The sequence below is a fragment of the Lolium rigidum genome, chromosome 6 (genome assembly GCF_022539505.1).
Source record: "Lolium rigidum isolate FL_2022 chromosome 6, APGP_CSIRO_Lrig_0.1, whole genome shotgun sequence".
In the NCBI taxonomy this organism is placed as follows: Eukaryota; Viridiplantae; Streptophyta; class Magnoliopsida; order Poales; family Poaceae; genus Lolium; species Lolium rigidum.
Window position 1 is genome coordinate 311,844,688 of NC_061513.1, and position 22,903 is coordinate 311,867,590.

Sequence of the window (22,903 nt, forward strand, 5' to 3'; positions counted from 1 at the left end):
TCAAGAAAAAGAGACAGAAAGGGGAAAAGAGATCAAGATCCACGTGAGGAAAAGAGAGGATCATGGAGGATGAAGAAGAAGGCCAAAGTGGAAGAATCAAAGACCTTGAGGGAAAATCTCTTCAGCTCAGCCCATCACCATCTCTCCAGGTCAGTCCATCACCATCTCTCCCAGGTTCAGTCCATCAAAAGCTTCCATGAAAAAATCTGCCAACATGTTTGAAAAACAAAAATCAACAAAAACTCACAAGGGTCCACAAACACTTGTTCTAGTATGACACAATCTTGTTTCTGCAAAAGGAGTTAGACAGAGCAGCATGTGTAGGATACAACATGTAAGCTTATTTTTTTTTCTGATGCAACATGTGAAATTCATATCACACTACTGAACTCCTATACCGAACTGAAGACCAATACTTATTCTGCTAGTAGTGCCAAATCGAAATTGGTCAATTCAATATCATTTCGGTAATTACAAAGATAGGAGGAAACTGGGGCTCACTACAGGAATGGTGACAGATGCCGACGGCCAGAGTGTACGCCGACGGCTTTTTATCGGGGCCGTCGGCGTACGGCCTCGCCGGGGCAGCTCACGAACCCGACCGTCGGCGTACGAACACCGTCGGCGTAGAGGAGGCTACGCCGAGGGCAGCCGTCGGCGTCACCTTGGCCCTCGGCGTAGCACCGGCATCGCCTCCGGCCCGGCCCGCGCCGTCGACGCCGCGCTCACGGCGTCACTCAGACGCCGACGGCCACCCTCGGCATAGGGCATGGACACCCTATGCCGACGGCCACCCTCGGCATATAGTATTTTTTTATTTTTATTTTTATTTTTTCCCTCTCTCATATTACTTTATAATATGTTTCCATTATTTATTTACTAGTATGAATTATGTAGATGGCATATGTAGGTCCCATGCATGGGTGACGCTCTTCGCGGACGGGTCAACCGGAGCCACTAGGCCCAACATTTGCTATCGATGTACATATGGGTAGATCCGCGGGGTCCCCGCCCTACGGTTTCCCGAACCCTAACCCTAACTCTAACCCTAACTCTAACCCTAACTCTAACCCTAACCCTAACCCTAACTCTAGCCCTAACCCTAACCCTAGGGTTTCCACATACGACATTGCTAACTCTAACCCTAACCCTAACTCTAGCCCTAACCCTAACCCTAGGGTTTCCACATACATTGCTAACTCTAACCCTAACCTAACCCTAACTCTAACCCTAACCCTAGGGTTTCCACATACATTGCTAACCCTAACTATAACCCTAACGGATCACTTGGTAAAACCCTAACCCTAGGGGTCCCGCCCTAGGGTTTCCCAAGAAACATATCACCGGAGCGTCGAAATTGTTGGAAAACTTGCTTCTGCCCCTAACATACATGTACAAGTGTGATGTAAGGTTTGGCTAACCTTGGATGTACCGGCGTTGACGATTTCCGCATAATGGGCTACCGGTTGGTAAAATTCGGGATCCGTATGTGGAAACCCCCGCCATGGCTCGAACGGAGCCTATTTTATGGTAAAGTATGCCCAACCTATCGTTTCCATGTACATATGTCCTAAACAAAGCAAACTAAATAAAAAAGTCCACTGGTAAACCCTCGCACGGAGAAAGCTATAGGGGTAGATGTGTGGGGTCCCCGCCCTAGGGTTTTCCAAGTTACAGACCACCGGAGCGTCGGAATCGCTGGAAAACTTGTGTGTGCCCACATGGCATGCACAAAAGTGATTTGAGATGGTTTTATATCCAAGTCTACCCCCCAGGTGTGTCCGGCTTCTCGGACAGGGAGTTCCTACACTTAGGCAGATTCTGCATGTATAGGGGGGAACTCCTCGGAGGTGAACCGGAGAGAAACTTGAGATCATATCTGATGATCCTTGTTTCCACATGTACCTATGACCTAACCAAGCTCAAATGGAGGCATATGCCCACCGGGGAGCCCCGATGGGATGCGATCAAAGGGGTAGACCGCGCGGTCAACAGAACTAGGGTTTCGTCGGAAATCGAGCATCAGATGTAGAGAATGGCCCCAAAACTTGTGTGTGTCCACATGGAATGCACAAAAGTGATTTGAGATGGTTTTATATTCAAGGCTACCCCCCAGGTGTGTCCGGCTTCTCGGACAGGGGGTTACTACACTTAGGCAGATTATGCATGTATAGGGGGGAACTCCCTCGGAGGTGAACCGGAGAGAAACTTGAGATCATATGTGATGATCCTTGTTTCCACATGTACCTATGACCTAACCAAGCTCAAATGGAGGCATATGCCCACCGGGGGACCCCGATGGGATGCGATCAAAGGGGTAGACCGCGCGGTCAACGGAACTAGGGTTTCGTCGGAAATCGAGCATCGGATGTAGAGAATGGCCCCAAAACTTGTGTGTGTCCACATGGAATGCACAAAAGTGATTTGAGATGGTTCTATATCCAAGGCTACCCCCAGGTGTGTCCGGCTTCTCGGACGGGGGTTCCTACACTTAGGCGGATCGCATGTATAGGGGGAACTCCTCGGAGTTGAACCGGAGAGAAACTTGAGATCATATGTGATGATCCTTGTTTCCAAATGTACCTATGACCTAACCAAGCTCAAATGGAGGCATATGCCCACCGGGGAGCCCCGATGGGATGCGATCAAAGGGGTAGACCGCGCGGTCAACGGAACTAGGGTTTCGTCGGAAATCGAGCATCGGATCTAGGGAATGGCCCCAAAACTTGTGTGTGTCCACATGGAATGCACAAAAGTGATTTGAGATGGTTTTATATCCAAGGCTACCCCCCAGGTGTGTGTCCGGCTTCTCGGACGGGGGTTCCTACACTTAGGCGGTTCCGCATGTATAGGGGGGAACTCCCTCGGAGTTGAACCGGAGAGAAACTTGAGATCATATGTGATGATCCTTGTTTCCAAATGTACCTATGACTTAACCAAGCTCAAATGGAGGCATATGCCCACCGGGGGAGCCCCGATGGGATGCAGTCAAAGGGGTAGACCGCGCGGTCAACAGAACTAGGGTTTCGTCGGAAATCGAGCATCGGATCTAGGGAATGGCCCCAAAACTTGTGTGTGTCCACATGGAATGCACAAAAGTGATTTGAGATGGTTATATATCCAAGGCTACCCCCCAGGTGTGTCCGGCTTCTCGGACGGGGGTTCCTACACTTAGGCGGTCTGCATGTATGGGGGGAACTCCCTCGGAGTTGAACCGGAGAGAAACTTGAGATCATATGTGATGATCCTTGTTGCCAAATCTACCTATGACCTAACCAAGCTCAAATGGAGGCATATGCCCACCGGGGGAGCCCCGATGGGATGCAGTCAAAGGGGTAGACCGCGCGGTCAACAGAACTAGGGTTTCGTCGGAAATCGAGCATCGGATGTAGAGAATGGCCCCAAAACTTGTGTGTGCACACATGGAATGCACAAAAGTGATTTGAGATGGTTCTATATCCAAGGCTACCCCCCCAGGTGTGTCCGGCTTCTCGGACGGGGGTTCCTACACTTAGGCGGATTCCGCATGTATAGGGGGAACTCCCTCGGAGTTGAACCGGAGATAAACTTGAGATCATATGTGATGATCCTTGTTTCCAAATGTACCTATGACCTAACCAAGCTCAAATGGAGGCATATGCCCACCGGGGGAGCCCCGATGGGATGCAGTCAAAGGGGTAGACCGCGCGGTCAACAGAACTAGGGTTTCGTCGGAAATCGAGCATCGGATGTAGAGAATGGCCCCAAAACTTGTGTGTGCCCACATGGAATGCACAAAAGTGATTTGAGATGGTTCTATATCCAAGGCTACCCCCAGGTGTGTCCGGCTTCTCGGACGGGGGTTCCTACACTTAGGCGGATCTCGCATGTATAGGGGGAACTCCCTCGGAGGTGAACCGGAGAGAAACTTGAGATCATATGTGATGATCCTTGTTTCCAAATGTACCTATGACCTAACCAAGCTCAAATGGAGGCATATGCCCACCGGGGAGCCCCGATGGGATGCGATCAAAGGGGTAGACCGCGCGGTCAACGGAACTAGGGTTTCGTCGGAAATCGAGCATCGGATCTAGGGAATGGCCCCAAAACTTGTGTGTGTCCACATGGAATGCACAAAAGTGATTTGAGATGGTTCTATATCCAAGGCTACCCCCGGGTGTGTCCGGCTTCTCGGACGGGGGTTCCTACACTTAGGCGGTTCGCATGTATAGGGGGGAACTCCCTCGGAGTTGAACCGGAGAGAAACTTGAGATCATATGTGATGATCCTTGTTGCCAAATGTACCTATGACCTAACCAAGCTCAAATGGAGGCATATGCCCACCGGGGGAGCCCCGATGGGATGCAGTCAAAGGGGTAGACCGCGCGGTCAACAGAACTAGGGTTTCGTCGGAAATCGAGCATCGGATGTAGAGAATGGCCCCAAAACTTGTGTGTGCCCACATGGAATGCACAAAAGTGATTTGAGATGGTTCTATATCCAAGGCTACCCCCAGGTGTGTCCGGCTTCTCGGACGGGGGTTCCTACACTTAGGCGGATCCGCATGTATAGGGGGAACTCCTCGGAGTTGAACCGGAGAGAAACTTGAGATCATATGTGATGATCCTTGTTTCCAAATGTACATATGACCTAACCAAGCTCAAATGGAGGCATATGCCCACCGGGGAGCCCCGATGGGATGCGATCAAAGGGGTAGACCGCGCGGTCAACGGAACTAGGGTTTCGTCGGAAATCGAGCATCGGATCTAGGGAATGGCCCCAAAACTTGTGTGTGTCCACATGGAATGCACAAAAGTGATTTGAGATGGTTCTATATCCAAGGCTACCCCCCGGTGTGTCCGGCTTCTCGGACGGGGGTTCCTACACTTAGGCGATTCCGCATGTATAGGGGGAACTCCCTCGGAGGTGAACCGGAGAGAAACTTGAGATCATATGTGATGATCCTTGTTTCCACATGTACCTATGACCTAACCAAGCTCAAATGGAGGCATATGCCCACCGGGGGACCCCGATGGGATGCGATCAAAGGGGTAGAACGCGCGGTCAACAGAACTAGGGTTTCGTCGGAAATCGAGCATCGGATGTAGGGAATGGCCCCAAAACTTGTGTGTGTCCACATGGAATGCACAAAAGTGATTTGAGATGGTTCTATATCCAAGGCTACCCCCGGGTGTGTCCGGCTTCTCGGACAGGGGGTTCCTACACTTAGGCAGATTCTGCATGTATAGGGGGGAACTCCCTCGGAGTTGAACCGGAGATAAACTTGAGATCATATGTGATGATCCTTGTTTCCAAATGTACCTATGACCTAACCAAGCTCAAATGGAGGCATATGCCCACCGGGGGAGCCCCGATGGGATGCAGTCAAAGGGGTAGACCGCGCGGTCAACGGAACTAGGGTTTCGTCGGAAATCGAGCATCGGATCTAGGGAATGGCCCCAAAACTTGTGTGTGTCCACATGGAATGCACAAAAGTGATTTGAGATGGTTCTATATCCAAGGCTACCCCCGAGTGTGTCCGGCTTCTCGGACGGGGGTTCCTACACTTAGGCGGATCGCATGTATAGGGGGAACTCCCTCGGAGTTGAACCGGAGAGAAACTTGAGATCATATGTGATGATCCTTGTTTCCAAATGTACCTATGACCTAACCAAGCTCAAATGGAGGCATATGCCCACCGGGGGAGCCCCGATGGGATGCAGTCAAAGGGGTAGACCGCGCGGTCAACAGAACTAGGGTTTCGTCGGAAATCGAGCATCGGATGTAGAGAATGGCCCCAAAACTTGTGTGTGCCCACATGGAATGCACAAAAGTGATTTGAGATGGTTCTATATCCAAGGCTACCCCCCAGGTGTGTCCGGCTTCTCGGACGGGGGTTCCTACACTTAGGCGGACTCGCATGTATGGGGGGAACTCCCTCGGAGGTGAACCGGAGAGAAACTTGAGATCATATGTGATGATCCTTGTTTCCAAATGTACATATGACCTAACCAAGCTCAAATGGAGGCATATGCCCACCGGGGGAGCCCCGATGGGATGCAGTCAAAGGGGTAGACCGCGCGGTCAACAAAACTAGGGTTTCGTCGGAAATCGAGCATCGGATCTAGGGAATGGCCCCAAAACTTGTGTGTGTCCACATGGAATGCACAAAAGTGATTTGAGATGGTTCTATATCCAAGGCTACCCCCGAGTGTGTCCGGCTTCTCGGACGGGGGTTCCTACACTTAGGCAGATTCTGCATGTATAGGGGGGAACTCCCTCGGAGGTGAACCGGAGAGAAACTTGAGATCATATGTGATGATCCTTGTTTCCACATGTACCTATGACCTAACCAAGCTCAAATGGAGGCATATGCCCACCGGAGGACCCCGATGGGATGCAGTCAAAGGGGTAGACCGCGCGGTCAACAGAACTAGGGTTTCATCGGAAATCGAGCATCGGATGTAGGGAATGGCCCCAAAACTTGTGTGTGTCCACATGGAATGCAGAAAAGTGATTTGAGATGGTTCTATATCCAAGGCTACCCCACCGGGTGTGTCCGTCTTCTCGGACGGGGGTTCCTACACTTAGGCGGATTCGCATGTATAGGGGGAACTCCCTCGGAGTTGAACCGGAGATAAACTTGAGATCATATGGGATGATCCTTGTTTCCACATGTACCTATGACCTAACCAAGCTCAAATGGAGGCATATGCCCACCGGGGACCCCGATGGGATGCGATCAAAGGGGTAGACCGCGCGGTCAACAGAACTAGGGTTTCATCGGAAATCGAGCATCGGATGTAGGGAATGGCCCCAAAACTTGTGTGTGTCCACATGGAATGCACAAAAGTGATTTGAGATGGTTTTATATCCAAGGCTACCCCCCAGGTGTGTCCGTCTTCTCGGACAGGGGGTTCCTACACTTAGGCAGATTCTGCATGTATAGGGGGAACTCCCTCGGAGTTGAACCGGAGATAAACTTGAGATCATATGGGATGATCCTTGTTTCCACATGTACCTATGACCTAACCAAGCTCAAATGGAGGCATATGCCCACCGGGGAACCCCCGATGGGATGCAGTCAAAGGGGTAGATCTGCGGGGCTCCCAGATTAGGGTTTCGTCTACCGGAGGGAATATTGATGTAAGATAGGGGTAATTATTGATACTACATGTTCCAATGACCTAACACAACACAAAGGAAGAGAAAAGTCCATGGGTCAGCTGTCATCGGAGGTCGGTCAAAGGGGTAGATCTGCGGGGCTACCGGATTAGGGTTTCGTCTACCGGAGGAAATATTAAGTTAAGATGGTAATATTTTTTATGCGCATAGCTAGGGAAGATTAAAACATATTTGTATGGACCTATATTAGCATTTTTTATAATATAATTGACACAACACAAAATTTAAATAGAAAATAAATTGAAAAATAAAAAAATGGGGTCTATGCCGAGGGCTGCCGTCGGCATAGCCCTGACCCTCGGCATAGCCTCTAGGGTTATGACCAGGCCGGTCGAGTTGGTCGAGCCGGACCCACTCAACATCTCCACGCACATCTCTCCCCCGCGCGCCGCCAGGAGCTGCTCTCCCGCTGCTGCTCGCCCCGCCGCCGCTCCCCCCCCGCCCCCCTCCTCGCGCCGCCTCGCCGCCGCCCTCTGCCTCGCCGCCGCCCTCCGTCCCGCCGCCGCCTCCCCGCCGCCCCTCCGCTCCTCCCCCGCTGCGCTTCTCCCCTGCCGCGCTACTCCCCTGCCGCTGCTCCCCCACCCCATCGCGCTGCTCTCCTCCTCCTCCTCGCGCCCGGCCCGCCGTCCCCTGGCCGGCCTCCTCCTCGCGCCCCGGCCTGCCGTCGCCTGCCAGGCCCTCTTCCCTGCATACGGTAAGGTTCCTCTTTTTTTATTTTTTCATTAGTTTTAGTTGTTGTAATAGAATTAGAAATGGAATTGTGTAATTGATATGAAATAGAAAGAAAGAAAAAGTAATAGAAATAGAAATTGCAAATAGAAATGAAATGGAAATTGCAAATGTGAAATAGAAATGAAATTTAAATAGAAATTGCAAATAGAAATAGAAATTGCAAATAGAAATAGAAATTGCAAATAGAAATAGAAATAGAAATAGAAATTGGAAATGTGAATGTGAATGTGGAATTTGTTCTAATAATGTGAATTTATAATAGGCCATGTCGTGACCGCCTTGTCATGAGCACCCCGGCGTGACGATCCCGGATCTTGACGCGCTTCTCGGCGTTCGCCGACATCGACACTCGGTTGTTTGACTACTTCCTCTTCAGCCGAGGGTGAGCTAAATTTCCAACTTCATCTCCGCATTTTCTTATGTCACTAGATTCAATTTCCAAGTCCAGTTGCGTAACCTAGGTGTCACTTCCCGTCCGCGAGCGTTACGCGGATAAATATGCATTAGTGGTCCGCATATTTTGAACCGTAACGCTTGCGGCATTTACGGGACAGTCGGCGGATGCGTAGTTGTCTACGTTTTCCATGTTCTACTCCGGTCCGAGTCGGGATTTCGGCGGCGCCTCCCCGTTGTTCTCCGGATGCACATCCTCTCGGCTTTTTGCCGAGACGTGTATCGGGAGAGCAGCGGGGAGGTGCTGCCGAAATTCTGACTTGGACCGGGGTAGAGCATGGAGAACGTAGCCAACTACGGATCCGGCGGCTGCTAGGAGCCCACCTAGTAGAGATGTAGGTTGATGCATGCGTTTCGCCCGGTAAAATAAATAAAAATATGATGCATTTAATTTCCTATTTGATATAAATGCTATGTCCGTGGTTTGGCTCCCAATAAAGCGAGAGGATGGCTGATAATGGATGGATGTACAATGAGCGTGTTAGTGCGACCGAGAAAACGAGATGAGTGGACAAGGAAGACCCATTTTCTAGTGAATGAGTTAGCGCGTGGTACAAAGGGGCTGGTTCGGGCACTTTGCCCCTGTGTTCGCTGCGTGAAGCGTCAACGTCGTGGGAAGGATGAAATGTATAGACACCTTCTGCAATATGGGTATATGCATGGGTACGTCACGGAAATCGACTTTGATGAGCGCGAACGTGACAGAGGTGAGGTGATGCGGCAGCGGCTCAATGGCAATGCGTACGATGGAGTTAGAGACTTTCTAGATGATCTCGTCCATGCCGATGTCCCGGATTCGCCGCGGAACCGGAGCGCCGCCGAACCGGAGGCGCCGCCGAACCGGAGGAACCAGAGCCAACCGCGAAGGCCTTCTATGATATGATTGCCGCGGCTAAGAGGCCTCCGTACGAGGGCGCCGCGATTTCTCGGCTCGATGCCATCTCCCAATGTCTAGCCGACAACACCCGGTACAACACCACCCGTGAGGGCTTTGAAGCAAGTCTGAAAACAACCGGTAACATGTTGCCCAAAGATCATTGTCTGCCTCAAAGCCTGCACGCGACGAGGAGAATTATGAAGGACCTCAACATGGATTATCAAAGGATAGGCTGTTGTCCGAAAGGCTGCGTTCTATTTTGGAGACGAGTATGCGGAGGACAAGTACTGTCCCATCCGTAAGCGAGTCTAGGTATGAAGAGGTAACGGGAAAGGATGGTCGGGTGAGGCGGTCAAGCACCGCAAAGTCGATTCTTCGATATCTCCCATTCATAAAAAGAATCCAGCGGCTTTACATGCACGAGGAGACAGCCAAACGGATGACGTGGCACAAGTATGGGAAGAGATTCGTGGACGAAAACAAGAAGTTGAAGATGGGACATCCATCCGATGGTACGGCATGGAAGAACTTCGATACAAAACACCGCCTTAAGGCAGCCGAGGCTCGGAATGTCGGAATTGCGATAGCAACGGATGGCTTCAATCCATATGGTATGTCCACTGCCAATTACGATTGCTGGCCCGTGTTTGTTATTCCGCTCAATCTCCCTCCCGGAGTCCTAATGACGAGGAAGACCATGTTTACGTCGCTGATCATTCCGGGCCCTCATTACCGGGGAAGAATTTGAGTGTCTACATGCAGCCGATTGTGGAAGATTTGAACCACTCTTGGCACCACGGGACATTGACGTACGACCAGAGCATCGAAGACAAACTTCGCATGAGAGTTTGGTTGCGGTATACCATGCATGACATGCCCGGGTACGCCCTAACATGTGGATGGTGTACAGTTGGTAAGTGGCCATGCCCGAGTGTGCGGGCATCGGCTTGAGTTCCTTTGGCTACGGAAGGGTCGCAAGTATGTTGCGTTTGACACGAATCGACGAGTTCCTCAAAAGGAGGCATCCGTTTAGAGAAGACAAAAAGAACTTCAAGAAGGGCAAAGTTGTGCATGAAAAAAAGATGTGCCGAAGTTTGATGGTACACTTGTTGAAGCCGAGCTACGTGCTCTCGTGCCGGCAGCGACGCCAACTGGCCATCAATTTGAGGGATATGGTGTAACGCACAAGCTGGACTCACGAGGCGGCTTTAACGAAGCTCGAGTATTACAAGGACCTCGAACTTCCCCATAACATCGATGTGATGCACACTTGTAAAGAATGTCGCGGAGTCCGTCTTTCACACATGCCCGAACATTCCCGGGAAGTCAAAGGATAATGTCAAGGCTAGAGTCGATATTGAGATCCTCCGTGATAGGGAAAAATTACACATGAAGCGTCCTATTGGCCGTCAAAAGAATTGGTTCAAGCCGCATGCCAACTTCTGCCTTGATTCCATCCAAAAGAAGGAGGCATTCGCGTGGCTCAAATACGTCGTGATGTTCCCGGATGGTTATTGCTCGAATATGAGTAAGGGAGTTAATCTTTCGACGGGAAAAGTCACCGGGCTCAAGAGTCACGACTATCATATATGGATTCAGCGGCTCATGCCGGTGATGCTTCGAGGGTATATCCCCGAGAAAGTCCGGCGAGTGCTTGCGCGGTTGAGCCATTTCTTCCGCACGCTCCGTGCTAGCGGATATGTCCCGAGGTTATTGCAAAGCTACAACATACGATGCCGGAGTTGCTATGCAATTTGGAGATGATATTTCCGCCGAGGCTTCTTTACTCCGATGGCACATCTCATTGTGCACCTCGCCAACGAGGCACTCTTGGGTGGTCCGGTGCGGTTTCGTTGGCGATTCTGTATTGAGAGAGAGTTTAAGTATATTCGAAAGATAACTGGAAACAAGGCCAAGATTGAAGCATGCATAGCTGAGGCAATATGCCTTCGGGAGATGGCAGATGCCGCGACAACGTACTATCCCGATGATGTTCCCACTCGAGCATAACCCGGTCACTCGTTACAATGTCGACGTGCCCGAGAATGACCCCAAGCTAAAACTATTCCAATTCCCCGGTGGCAAAGGCTGGTAAAGGAACAAAATATAAATTGGAGAACGAAGAGAAGGATTGTATAATGCTATATGTGCTTATGAACATGGAGGAAGTGATCCCATTCGTAAGGTAAAATGGTGAACAAATTACTTTGCAGCTAGTAACCTCGTCTCGGTCTAATGCTTATTTTCTCCTTTCAGCGAATTCACGGATGAAATGTGGCCGTATGATGAATTGCCCGAAACCTCGGAGATGGACACTCTACTGAAAGACGGTGCTCCCGGAATTAATAAAAACTTTGTGACATGGTTCATGGAAAAAGTAATTTCTAACCTTTCCTCTTACATTGCAACACGTGACTTGTCCCTCTTATTACACGTAACTAATGCACACAACAAATTTGAAATGTTCTTGTAGGGCCGTGAGAGAAACGTTGATATGGTAGATGAGTTGAAATGTGTTTCCCAAGGTTGTAGCCGTGAGGTGACCAAGTATGAGAAGTATGATGTGAATGGGTTTCGCTTCCACACGGAGACGCACCAGAAGGGCCGGGCGAATCCCAAAACGATAAATACTGGGGTCTTCACCAAAGGAGCCAACAACTTTGATTACTACGGAAGGTTACAAAGTGTATACGAGTTGACATTCAATCGTACGAACGTGCAACTCAATATCGTCGTGTTCAAGTGTCATTGGTTCGACCCAATAGGTGGACGAGAGAAGTGATAAGTCCATTGGGTTAGTTGAAGTTAAGCCTTCAACCACCTATAGCGGAGCCGATGTCTTTATTGTGGCTCACCAAGCCAAGCAAGTTTATTATTTGCCCTACCCATGCCAGAAAGCGGAACTCAAGGGTTGGGAAGTCGTCTTCCAGGTATCGCCACATGGTAACCTACCGATTCCCTCTGAGGATGATTACAACAACATTGACCCCGTGACATACGAGGGGATTTTCTATCAAGAGGAACAGGACTTCGGGGAATATATTTTAGAACCATTTGTTCAAGAAGACCTCGGGAACGATGCAGAAACTCGTGGTGAGTCAGTGGTGGATCTAAAGGACATATCTATGCTCGAGAAGTTACTTGAGGCGAATGACAATTATGATGAGCCTCCACCCGTCGACCCTTCAACTTTGTACTCACAAGATAGTGATAGTGATAGTGGGCCAGAGAAAGAGAAAGAGAAAGAGAAAGAGAAAGAGATGGAGTATGAGAGTGAGCGTGAGAGCGATGATGGCTGGTGAGGGTCTTTTATTCTTAGTATTTATTTGTCAACATGCTTCTTAATTGCATTGTGCCTTTTATTCTTAGTATCTTCATTTTATTATGTCAACATGCTTCTTAATTGCATTGTGCCTTTTATTATTAGTATCTTCATTTTATTATGTCAACATGCTTCTTAATTGCATTGTGCCTTTTATTCTTAGTATCTTCATTTTATTATGTCAACATGCTTCTTAATTGCATTGTGCCTTTTATTCTTAGTATCTTCATATAATATGTCTTTGTGCTTAAGCTGTTTTATTCTTCTCAATGCGGGTGACTGGACAATATGAGCAGCGGCAAGGCGGACTCGAGAGCTTTCTTAAGACGGCTGGCGCGAGGTGAAGAGGAATATTCCTAGACCCACTAGACGGAGTGATCGAGCCCCGGTGCAAAATCCGCGTTACGCCGATGGTACCGATGGAGGACGAGGACGAGGAGGACGAGGTGGAGGTCGAGGACGAGGACGAGGAGGACGAGGTGGAGGACGAGGTGGCGGCGGGGTACACATGGACTTTGACGAGCCACCCTCCGCTTCGGTGACGTGGCTCCTCGAGTTGTACCTAGAGGGTCCGTCTAGTGGGGAGGTGGAGATGGAGACGGAGTCTACACACGAGTCGGACTCTAGGGCTGAGTTGGAGGTGATGGAGGATGGGGGTGCGCCGAAGCCCTTGAAGCTTCGTGGAGAAGCTAGAGTCCCCGATGCGAGGAAGGAGCCGAAGACCCATGATGACAAGGCCCTTATCATTCCTTCGAGCGATGAGTAAGTGTACTACTTCAGAAATTTCGAACATGTATTTTCATCTTGGGCATAATAAACAATTTGGCATGTGTACTAATGTGTGATTTATTTGCAGACAATTGGACATGGGATGCCAAGCCCCCCCGCATGCCTAACAGCTTGCTTGGGGCTACGATTAAGAAGTTCGGCCCGGCAGATACACTCCCCTTAGCACGGTCCCCGGTGGCCCGACGAAGCTAGCCACTACTTGGGCGGACTATGAGGATGCCCCTACCGTAGGCTTCGCGACGACTTGCTGAGGCTGTGACCACCAAGTTCGGGTAAGGCATATATTTCTCGAGCACCGTTCATAGTTGATGACCCTAATGTGCTAACTCATGACTTTCACAACTGATTTATGCATGATTGAAGTGCTTCTATCGTGTGGACCCGGAGCATGACACGCGGGCGCGTCTCACTTTGTGTGGCGCTTGCGAGAGGTTGACACCGCAGCGGTGGTACAACCAAAAGTTCACCGGCGCTAGTGCCTTCGGGCTAACAAGGGTAAGAGGGTCAAGAAGGAGTACTATGTTGGTAACGAGCCTACGGAGGAATGGGCAATGACCATTGAGGAGTACATGTCGGTGAGTAAAATGTCAATGAGATTCTACATTGCTGCTAAGTTTTCATTGAATTATCTTGTGCTGAGTATTGCGTTTTCAGGTTTGTCCGGAGTGGGCCGAGCAGCATAGGGAGGCATGGGAGGAGCTGATTAGGGCGAGGTGGCTCAGGCAGGACGAGGAGTTTGCAGCCGTGTCGAGGCGTAACATGGAGAACCGAGGCACCGGTGGCACACACTGCGCGGGAAACCGCGACTACACCCGCTTCAAGGGGAAAAAGGTATGTATATACATGGAACGACCTTCATTCATTTCCCGCCATGTCTCATTTGTGGTACGCTTAACTTTTCTTTTCGCGATGCGGGTGGCCGAGGCACCACCTGGGGTGGTGCTTCATGATGCCCGGATATATGACATGATGCGGACGAGCGGAAGCCCAATCCCGCATTGCCTCGGCCACGGTACTACGGCAATGCCAAGGCCGCCAAGGAGGACTACTGCGACATGGTCAAGTCTCGTCACCCCGAGGTGGATGACCCCTTGAGCATTCCGGTCGACGAGGAGTCGTTGGTCCTGTCGGGGCACGGGCGTCCGCATGGCCGTTTCCCTTGGATGAATAAGGCGGTCAAGCCTACCCACTCCACGAGCTACACGCGCCTCAAGCATACCCTCACCGCCGACAGCCCCCAGCCTCGTCCACGGCCTGCTCGTCCACCCGCCTACGATGTAAGTTTTCCTCATTTTCATCCTCTTTCCGGTTTTCCTTCCTACATGGCTAAGTGTTTACGAGATTCATTGTTTCTGAAATTGTAGCCTGAGTTCGAGGCGGCCTTCGAAGCTCTGTAATGAAGCTTATCAGCAGGCCGCTGCGCGGTGGAATAGGCGAGAATACGGCCTACATGGCGTATATAGGAGTAAGTCTGAATCTTTCTTCTCGCGCAAGTAGATGACAAGTCTCAGTTTGATGCTTTATTTCTGCAAAGCCTAACTTGTAACCTATCTTGCAGGAAATGATGATCTCTATGTCTACTGGTACACCGCCACCGGATCGAGTTACCGTGGCGGGGGACATGCCTATCATGCCATCGAGGGCAGCTTTCGCTGCGACTTACTACGGATCCACACCGGAGGTAAGTTCTTTGCCAAACCGGTAGTTACCACTTTCCTTTGCCTCGCAAGTTGCTAACATGTAGGGAACACGTAGGGAACGGGATGGTCCGGGAACCAGGCATCGCCGGGTGGGCGCGAGGTCACACCGGTTCATGAAGGTGGTCGGTCTCCTGGGCGTTCTGCTGGTGTCTCTCCGTCGACTACTCCTGGGACTACTCCCGGTGCCTCTCCGTCGACTTCTCCTGGGCGTGCTACCGGTCCTTCTCCAGGTGGTTCTTCTGCAGCTTCTACCGGAGCGAAACCCCGGGCTGCTCGTTTCGCCAACGATGTGGGCGGACACACCCCGCCCGGGTCCTTCCTCCGCTAGTCAGCACCGGGCTTCTTGCTTGCCATCATTTGCTACCTACTACTATGTATTGGATGACATGGCACTCTCCTCTTGTATGCTACTACATGCACCATGTATGCTACTATGTGGATTTCATGCTATTTATGTGAATTATGGTGATTTTGGATGAATTTGGATGTATTTGTATGCTACTATGTGGATTTCATGCTATTTACGTGAATTATGACGAATTTGGATGAATTTGGTCGATTATATGATATTTATGTGAATTTGGTGGATTATATGAACTGGAACTGGAACTGGATTGCACTGGAACTGGAACTGGAAAACGAAAAAAAAATTAAACAGGTCTATATGCCGAGGGGGTTGCCGTCGGCATAGACCCCTGCATAGACCATTTGGTCAGGTCTATGCCGAGGGGGTTGCCCTCGGCGTAGGAGATGAGCTCGGCAGGCGCGCCACGTGTCCCATGCATGCACGTGCATATGCCGAGGGGTTGCCCTCGGCGTACACGCACAGGTGGCGCCGCCAGCCTGTGCCACGTCGCCTCGTTGGTCACCGGAAACCTGCTGTACGCCGAGGGGGTTGCCGTCGGCGTATGCCGATGCGCCGTTAACGGCGACGTCCCGCCGCCAGGAGACGCCGAGGGCAGCGACGCCGAGGGGCCCAGAGGGCCGTCGGCGTAGGTCACGTACGCCGAGGGTCAACCATACGCCGACGGCGAGGCTGGCTACGCCGAGGGACCTAGACGCCGAGGGTCTACGCCGAGGGCTGCCGTCGGCGTAGCCTACGCCGAGGGCCAGGCGTGGCTACGCCGAGGGCAGCCGGCCGTCGGCGTATGCGGCGATTCCTGTAGTGGCTGCAGAAGATTGGAAGGCGTTTTTCAGCAACTGGTAGCTACAGAAGATTCGACAGTGGTTTTTATAATTATTAGGAAGACAGTAGGAAACTGGGAATAATTTGCATTTTCAATATCATTACAGTAATTACAAAGACGGGAGGATACTGATGCTTTGATCCAAATGATTTCAGATGAACTAAAACAGTTTCGATCCGTTATAAAAATTACAGGATGTGCGAGTTCATGAAATAGCACAAAGTGCAGCGATCAAATTCATGAAATTGGAGGAATCGAAAATTATGAAATGTATGAAGTGCATCTAGATTATGAAATAATTCACGGTGCTAACAGTCATACTGTTGACATGATGAAAAGAAATAAATTATTATGTCCATTTCAACTTTGTATGTTTCTCCAGATGAAAGGTTATTAACTTTAAAACCAAGTTATTTTGGTCATTTTGGTCATTTCGATTTGTGTCAAGTTTCATGTACTAGCTGTATGTCCGAACTGATGGAAGGGGATACTATAATCCCCACTTGTTCAAACTTCAGACAACACCCCTCTCACGTGTCAATGTGCCCTAAATCGTGAACCCACATGCAGTGAAACTATATTTTTGTTACTCGTGCCATTTAATTTAAAATTTCCTATTAACAAAATTATTTTATTTGTAATAGTAAATGATTTATGTCTAAAAACATGAATATTAATTCACATTCATCATATACTAATTATTAAAGACTTTCCCACCAAGATGAAGTCGAGATGCAACAATTTTGTTAAAAACAATTGATTTGGTTGGTTCAAATTAAGTAGGAGGTTCCGTCTCTAATTAAGTTAAAAACTTACTTAGTGAATAAACTACCATTTAACCTTTGCTTATTATCTTTCCCTATTTTTCAGCAGTCAATGTACCAAAAATCTTGACCCCGCGCGTAAGGAAACTATATTTTGGCTAGTGGGTCCTGCCCTTTTGTTTCAACATTTCCTATTAACAAGCTTATTTTATTTAAAATAATAAATGCTTTCTGTCTAACAAACATCAACATTAAGTCACATTCATCCAATACTAATTATTAAAGTCTTTCCCACCAAGGTGAGCTCGAGATGCAGTCAATTTGTTACAAACTCTTGGTTTGGTTGCTTCAATTTAATTAAGTAGAATTCCATCTCTAATTATGTTAACAAGCGTGAATAAACTATCATTTCAACGGCATATTGCCTTGCCTTATTTTTCATGAGTCACCCTAAATCAACATCCCACGCGCCCAGGATTTTTTTATCAAACTGTCCGCACCGTAATTTCAATTTCATATCATACATATTCAAATTATCCACGTGGAAATTTCAAACAAATTGCTAGTTATAGTTTGCTAAAATATTTATAACTTTAGATGACAACAGGATATATAGTAAAGATTTGAAAACTCAGAATAAGAAAAATAAAGGAAACACACAACCCAATTAGCTAGTTAGTGCAACTCAAGATTAGTCTAACAAAATTAAGTGATGCCACATTTCAACTCAAAAGTCATGCATGTTACTACGTATCTTCTTACCAAGATCAATAGAGAACAACCTCACAGATTCCATGCATGTTGAGGGAGCAGGCAAGCCAATTTTAATCTGAGTTTTGAGAAGGAATTGCCAATGGTTGGAGAGCACGGTGCGCCAGGCCGCCAGCTCATTTTTCTATCTTCCCTGTCTCTAGCGTAGACGTGAACGGTCTTTCTTTTTTTTGAGAAACACGGGGACGTGATCGTGTTCCATGAGATACAAGAAAGCCAGTAGTTGTTGTTGTTTCTGCTGTGCAGCTGCATCACAAATGCGTATATATATAATTCAAACATTGATTTTTTTTTCAATTTTCACCGGGGGCGGGGGGGGGGGGGGAGGGCGGGGGGGGGACATTTGATATTCCCTTCGAACCATAGTAAGTGCCGTGGTTTTATTAAAATGTAGTTAAAATAAACTAAAGCCACAACGGTTATTTTTCAGATGGAAATATGGCATACGTGCAGAAGATAATCTTTCTTTCTATTGGCGTGGACGCTTCTCCACCGGGCAAGCGGTTTCTTTGATCCTGATCCATGCCGGCCATGGAGACGACATTTTTTGGTGTCAGTCCTAAGCGCCTCAAAGGACTTAGACAGCCATCTTTAGAGGGACTGACCTGCATCCACCTGTGGAGACGGCAGAGGAATCTGGCAGATATGAGACAACAAAATAGATCAGAGATATTATAGAAATTATTTTTCATGGAGAAAGAAATTGCTAGTCGAGGCTGACCGTTTTAATCAATTCCTTGGCCAAGGATGGAACCGAGAGGATGAAATCCATGCAGTAATCCTCGAGTTTCGAACAACCGTGACGGCGCGCCAAATTGAATGTGTCGAACGCGTTGTCCTTGGAGATGTGCTCGGCTAGGGAGTTTTCACAAATGATCTTCATCCTCTCGAGGCCAAACCGGGATGCTGCGGCGAGCATGTCTTCGTCAACCACCGTGCTACCAAGAGCGGGCAGTTCATCGGTGTAGACGAAGTGGATCACGGCCTTGAAGACTGTGTCCTTCATGCCGTCAATCCTTATTATATGTCCATCGACTGCGGCTGCCACCGCCTCATATAGGATCGGCGATCGGGCTGCAATCACAAGGCTATGCGCGCAAATCTCGCTACCCGCGACAAGAAACCTCACGTCCGACCCCTGTTCGCCCACCAATAGCTGGCCGAGGTACAAGGCAATGCTTGACGATGGCACATCGATCATGGCCCTGGTGGTCAGGGTGCTCGAACTAGTGTAGGGCTGCTTGGTGACCGCAAAACCATAGTATATGGTTAAGGAACCATCGTGCGCTAGGTATTGTGATTTGGCAGATTCCAAGGTAATCAACTTTCCGTATCCCCAGCAATTAGCCACTTCGGTATATATGCTACTCCCATCTTCAGTGAAAGAAAAATTTCCTCTTGGGTTGTGGAACATGATTTTATCAGTCACCTTGACACCATTGGCAGGTGGATTACTCAACAGCATGAGATACACAGAGATGTTCCCTTGGTCCTCTGCTTTCTCTCCTGAAGGGTACACCAACATTTTCCAGTCGTAACAGGCGACCTGGAAAATGCCTGAACTAACTGCTTGGCCAACACCAAGGCTCCTTTGAACGGCGCAAAAGTTAGGGATCCTGAACTCGTGCACGCCGTGCACCTCCTCTGCCGCGTTATAGGTTGACCAACTCTTGGTTGGCAGCCAATGTCTAATGCTATCAGAGCAAGATTTTCGGACCCCGTTATGTGTGGCTACTCTTTCCATGATCTCGATTATCAAAGGACTGCAGCTCTTCTTAAGCTCCTGGTACTCCTCGGTCGCCCTCACAACAGCATACACCTCAGGGTCAGAGGCTATGTACTCGATACAGGAATCCTCGAGCTGACAACAGGTGCAACGGCCACGCACTAGTAACAACGTCTCCATAACTGTCGAGGCGTCGATGCTCTCTAATAATATGTTCTGGCACATGATCCTCAGCCTCTCGAGGTCATAACGATCAGAGGCCACGAGCAGGTCGCGTGCCATGGCCTGGCGGCGCCTCGACGCATATTTCTCTTTGGAGACACTATGGCTTGTGTCGTTGCTTGCTTTAATGGGCAGCTCTTCAGTGTAGATAAAGCGGAGCATGGCCCTGAATGTGGACGCACTCATGTCGTCGATGCTCAGGAGCGTGCCGTTCGTGTGCCAGCGGAACTCAGCGGCGAAGACTGGTGATCGCATGGCAAGAACCAGCTTGTGCGCCTGGATCTCGGTCTCCTCAACGACGAATGTTACATCCGGCTGCATACAATGTCGTCTCCTCTCCTCGTAGTGTGATGATCCTGACCCCGACTTTGACTCATTAACTAGTAGAAGTTTGTGGAGATCCTGAGCAATGGTCGGTGGTGGCACCACCGAGACAAAGTAGTTCCTAGTCTCCACAGCAGCTTTGGGGGAGTACTCCTCGAGGACGGCGATGGTGCATTCGATGGTGAGGCGGTCGTCTCTGACGTAGCGGGTCCCATGGCCATGGTAAGCGTCTGGAACGGACAGCTGCCAGGTCCTAGTCTCCTGAATTCTGATGGCGTCGCTTTGCCACACGGCGGTCGGCCACTCGCCAAGGGGGTCCTCGATCCGGATGCTGGCGGTGAAGACGACGTCCCTGGCCGTGCCGAGAAGCTCGAGGGTGATTGATGCGAGGCTGCCTTGATCGTCGAAGGTGCAGGCCAGGGCCCAGGTGTGTCCGCCGGCGAGGAAGGAACCGGACTTGATGGAGGAGGAGTTCACGGCGCTGGCGAAACGCTTGCGGCCGCTGCAGCCGACGATGTGGAACTCGTGCGTGCCACGGACCACCGCAGACCTGTGCGTCGACGCCGTCTTGTGTATCGTGGACGCCATGGCGCCTGCGCGCCTCAATGGTTGCTAGATCGATGTCGATCGATACGATTTAGTTAGAGCTAGGAGCTCTCTCGTAACACGTACGCTCGTAGGTCTCCTCGTCAAATCTCAAAACTAGTGATCTAAAAACACAAACACATTTCAATACTCCACAGATATTTTACGAGAACAACACGAATTGAGTCCAAGTTTATAGCCTCCTCGTACAACACGCTACGCAGCAAATATTTAACCTTTCCCTAAATCAATCAGGGCACGATTAAACTTTCCAAGAACTAATTAGAGATTCCAGTCCTAGCACAACCGGTTCTATGAAATGCAAGAGAAGAAGTTACAGTTTTCATACGCTTGGCGTTAATTATTTCCTAGCACATTTGTCACTGGTCATTGGAGAAGAACTCAGAGCCTGCTCTCGCGACCCTCCCCCAAACCCTAGCCGCCGCCGCCGCCGCCTCCCTCCCCCGGCGCCCCCAGCTACCTCCCCCAGCGCCCCCAGGCCCGAGCGCCTCCTCCCTCCTCGCCGCCGCCGGGAGGCTCCGCTGGGCAAGCCCAGTTGGGGACGGCGGCGGCGGGGCGTCCCCCCCCCCCCCCCCCCCGGGTGGCGACCCCTGGTTGACGACGGCGGCGCTCTTCCTCGTCCGGATCCGGCAGCGCGGAGCAGCGGGATCCCGGCGGCTCGACGACGACGGAGATGAGGGGCTCGACCCCTGCTTTGGGGTGGTGTCACTGCTGCTGGGGACGGCGACGCCAGGCTCGCTCGGGCCTGGTCGGCCGAGTCCTCGGCGGCAGCGTGGCGGCGGCTGGCTGCGTCCTAGCACCATGGTGGTGCTGGTGACCGGCCAGGCGACGGCGGCAGGCTGGACCTCCACCATCCAGTCCGTCTGGTGGTCATGGTGGCACGGCGGTCTCACGTGGCCGTGGTGATGCCAGTGGTAGCCGACACCCCTCTCCTTCTTCGGTGTTCCTCGCTTCTCGGTGGCGGTGGCTCAAGACGACGGGTTTCATCCTCGTTCTCCTTCTCTAGTCCAGTTCTGGCTATCGAGGTCACGGTGTTTGGCCGGGGTGAAAACCCTACTCGGCAGCGACCGATGTTGGCCACGGTGACGCTTGCGGGCGCCGTTCCCTTCTTGGAGGCGTGGTCATGGCCCTCACCGTGCCTCCTCTCCCCTCGGATGCTGGGGAAAACACTAAGCCCGGTTCACCGGACTAGGCGGCAGCGGCGCCACGACGTCGTTATCTTCTTGAAGATGTCGTCTTGGCCATCTTGAGGGAGGCCAGTGCAGCTTTTAGAGTCTGGGGACGATGTGTTGTAATGCCGGCGTTGGCCACCGGCGGAGGCTTGGGCTCCTGGGGCGCTATGTACGACATGGTGGATGCAGCTTGGTCGGCGTCTTTCTCTAGTCTGCCGGGACCCTGCCTTCTTCTCGCCATCTCTTCTAAGCGCATGGGGGAGGTACGTTGGTCCTGGCAGCCTCGGAGTGGAGGTCGGGCTTCGGCGGTATCCTGCATGGTTCGTGACGCGGCCTGGAGGCTTTGTGCTCCTTCTCCTCGCCACTTGTGGCTGGATGTTGGGCAGAGCGGGTCGTTTATCATCGTGTCTGTAGAGGCTGTGTTGTTTGCCGCTCGGCAATGTATCGTGGTGTTGGTGTTGAGTGGTAGCTTTACTGACGTTGTATCGTGGTGTGTGTGGAGTTTTGTAGCCTTCTTAGCGTGGTTTCGGCCATCTTGACCTTTCTTCTATATGATTGATACACCTTTCAGGGTGTATTCTCGAAAAAATACAGTTTTCATATGCTCGCAAAACCTCGCTAAAGCGCACGCTAGACGTCGGTTTCCGGATCCCGAGCAGAAAGTCGGTCGTTCCCGCACCCGTTGATCAGCCATCGTACGGTGCGGGAAGAATTCCTTTTATCCTCAGCCCGGTTGCTGCGTGCGCTGCGTCAGACGAGAGACGTGATGTCGCTTTCGTAGTCTGGCCCTTTCATGCATGCGTAGGTGGTCTGGTCGCTACTACTAGTTGAATTTACTGCAGCTATTAGGTCATGTGTGTTGTGTGGAGCCTGCCATGTGCTACAACTTCTCTCTCCTACGTTTGACCAAACGCAAAGCTTCTTTCAAATGTACTCCCAGGACACTGAAATGCAATTGTTCCAATAAAATGCATCATGCAAACTGCTAGGTCCACACGGAAGCATCATTGCAATGTGTAATATTGCAAAAAGAAAAAACTTTTGTAAGAACTACTAAGGTACGAGGGACACAATAAAAATCACTTACCCCTCGT

General features: G+C 50.4%; 1 protein-coding gene across 1 annotated transcript; it reads right to left on the bottom strand.

Annotated features, from left to right (window-relative positions):
* Positions 1-150: 150 nt before the first annotated feature.
* On the bottom strand, positions 151-20,619 carry LOC124664599. Its single transcript, XM_047202080.1, has 3 exons — positions 18,481-20,619; positions 18,365-18,395; positions 151-206 (listed from the first exon to the last, which is right to left on the bottom strand). The coding sequence occupies exons 1-3, from the start codon at positions 20,617-20,619 to the stop codon at positions 151-153; spliced, it is 2,226 nt and encodes a 741-aa protein (XP_047058036.1).
* Between the last annotated feature and the right edge of the window lie 2,284 nt (positions 20,620-22,903).

Excerpts from the sequence above, each read along its gene's own strand:
- LOC124664599 (XM_047202080.1), bottom strand. The coding sequence starts at position 20,619 with ATGGCGTCCACGATACACAAGACGGCGTCGACGCACAGGTCTGCGGTG. Across the intron at positions 18,396-18,480 it reads CCAAGGAATTGATTAAAACG|ATTCCTCTGCCGTCTCCACA; the intron begins GTCAGCCTCGAC and ends CATATCTGCCAG. Across the intron at positions 207-18,364 it reads GTCTCCACAGGTGGATGCAG|ATTTTTTCATGGAAGCTTTT; the intron begins GTCAGTCCCTCT and ends ACATGTTGGCAG.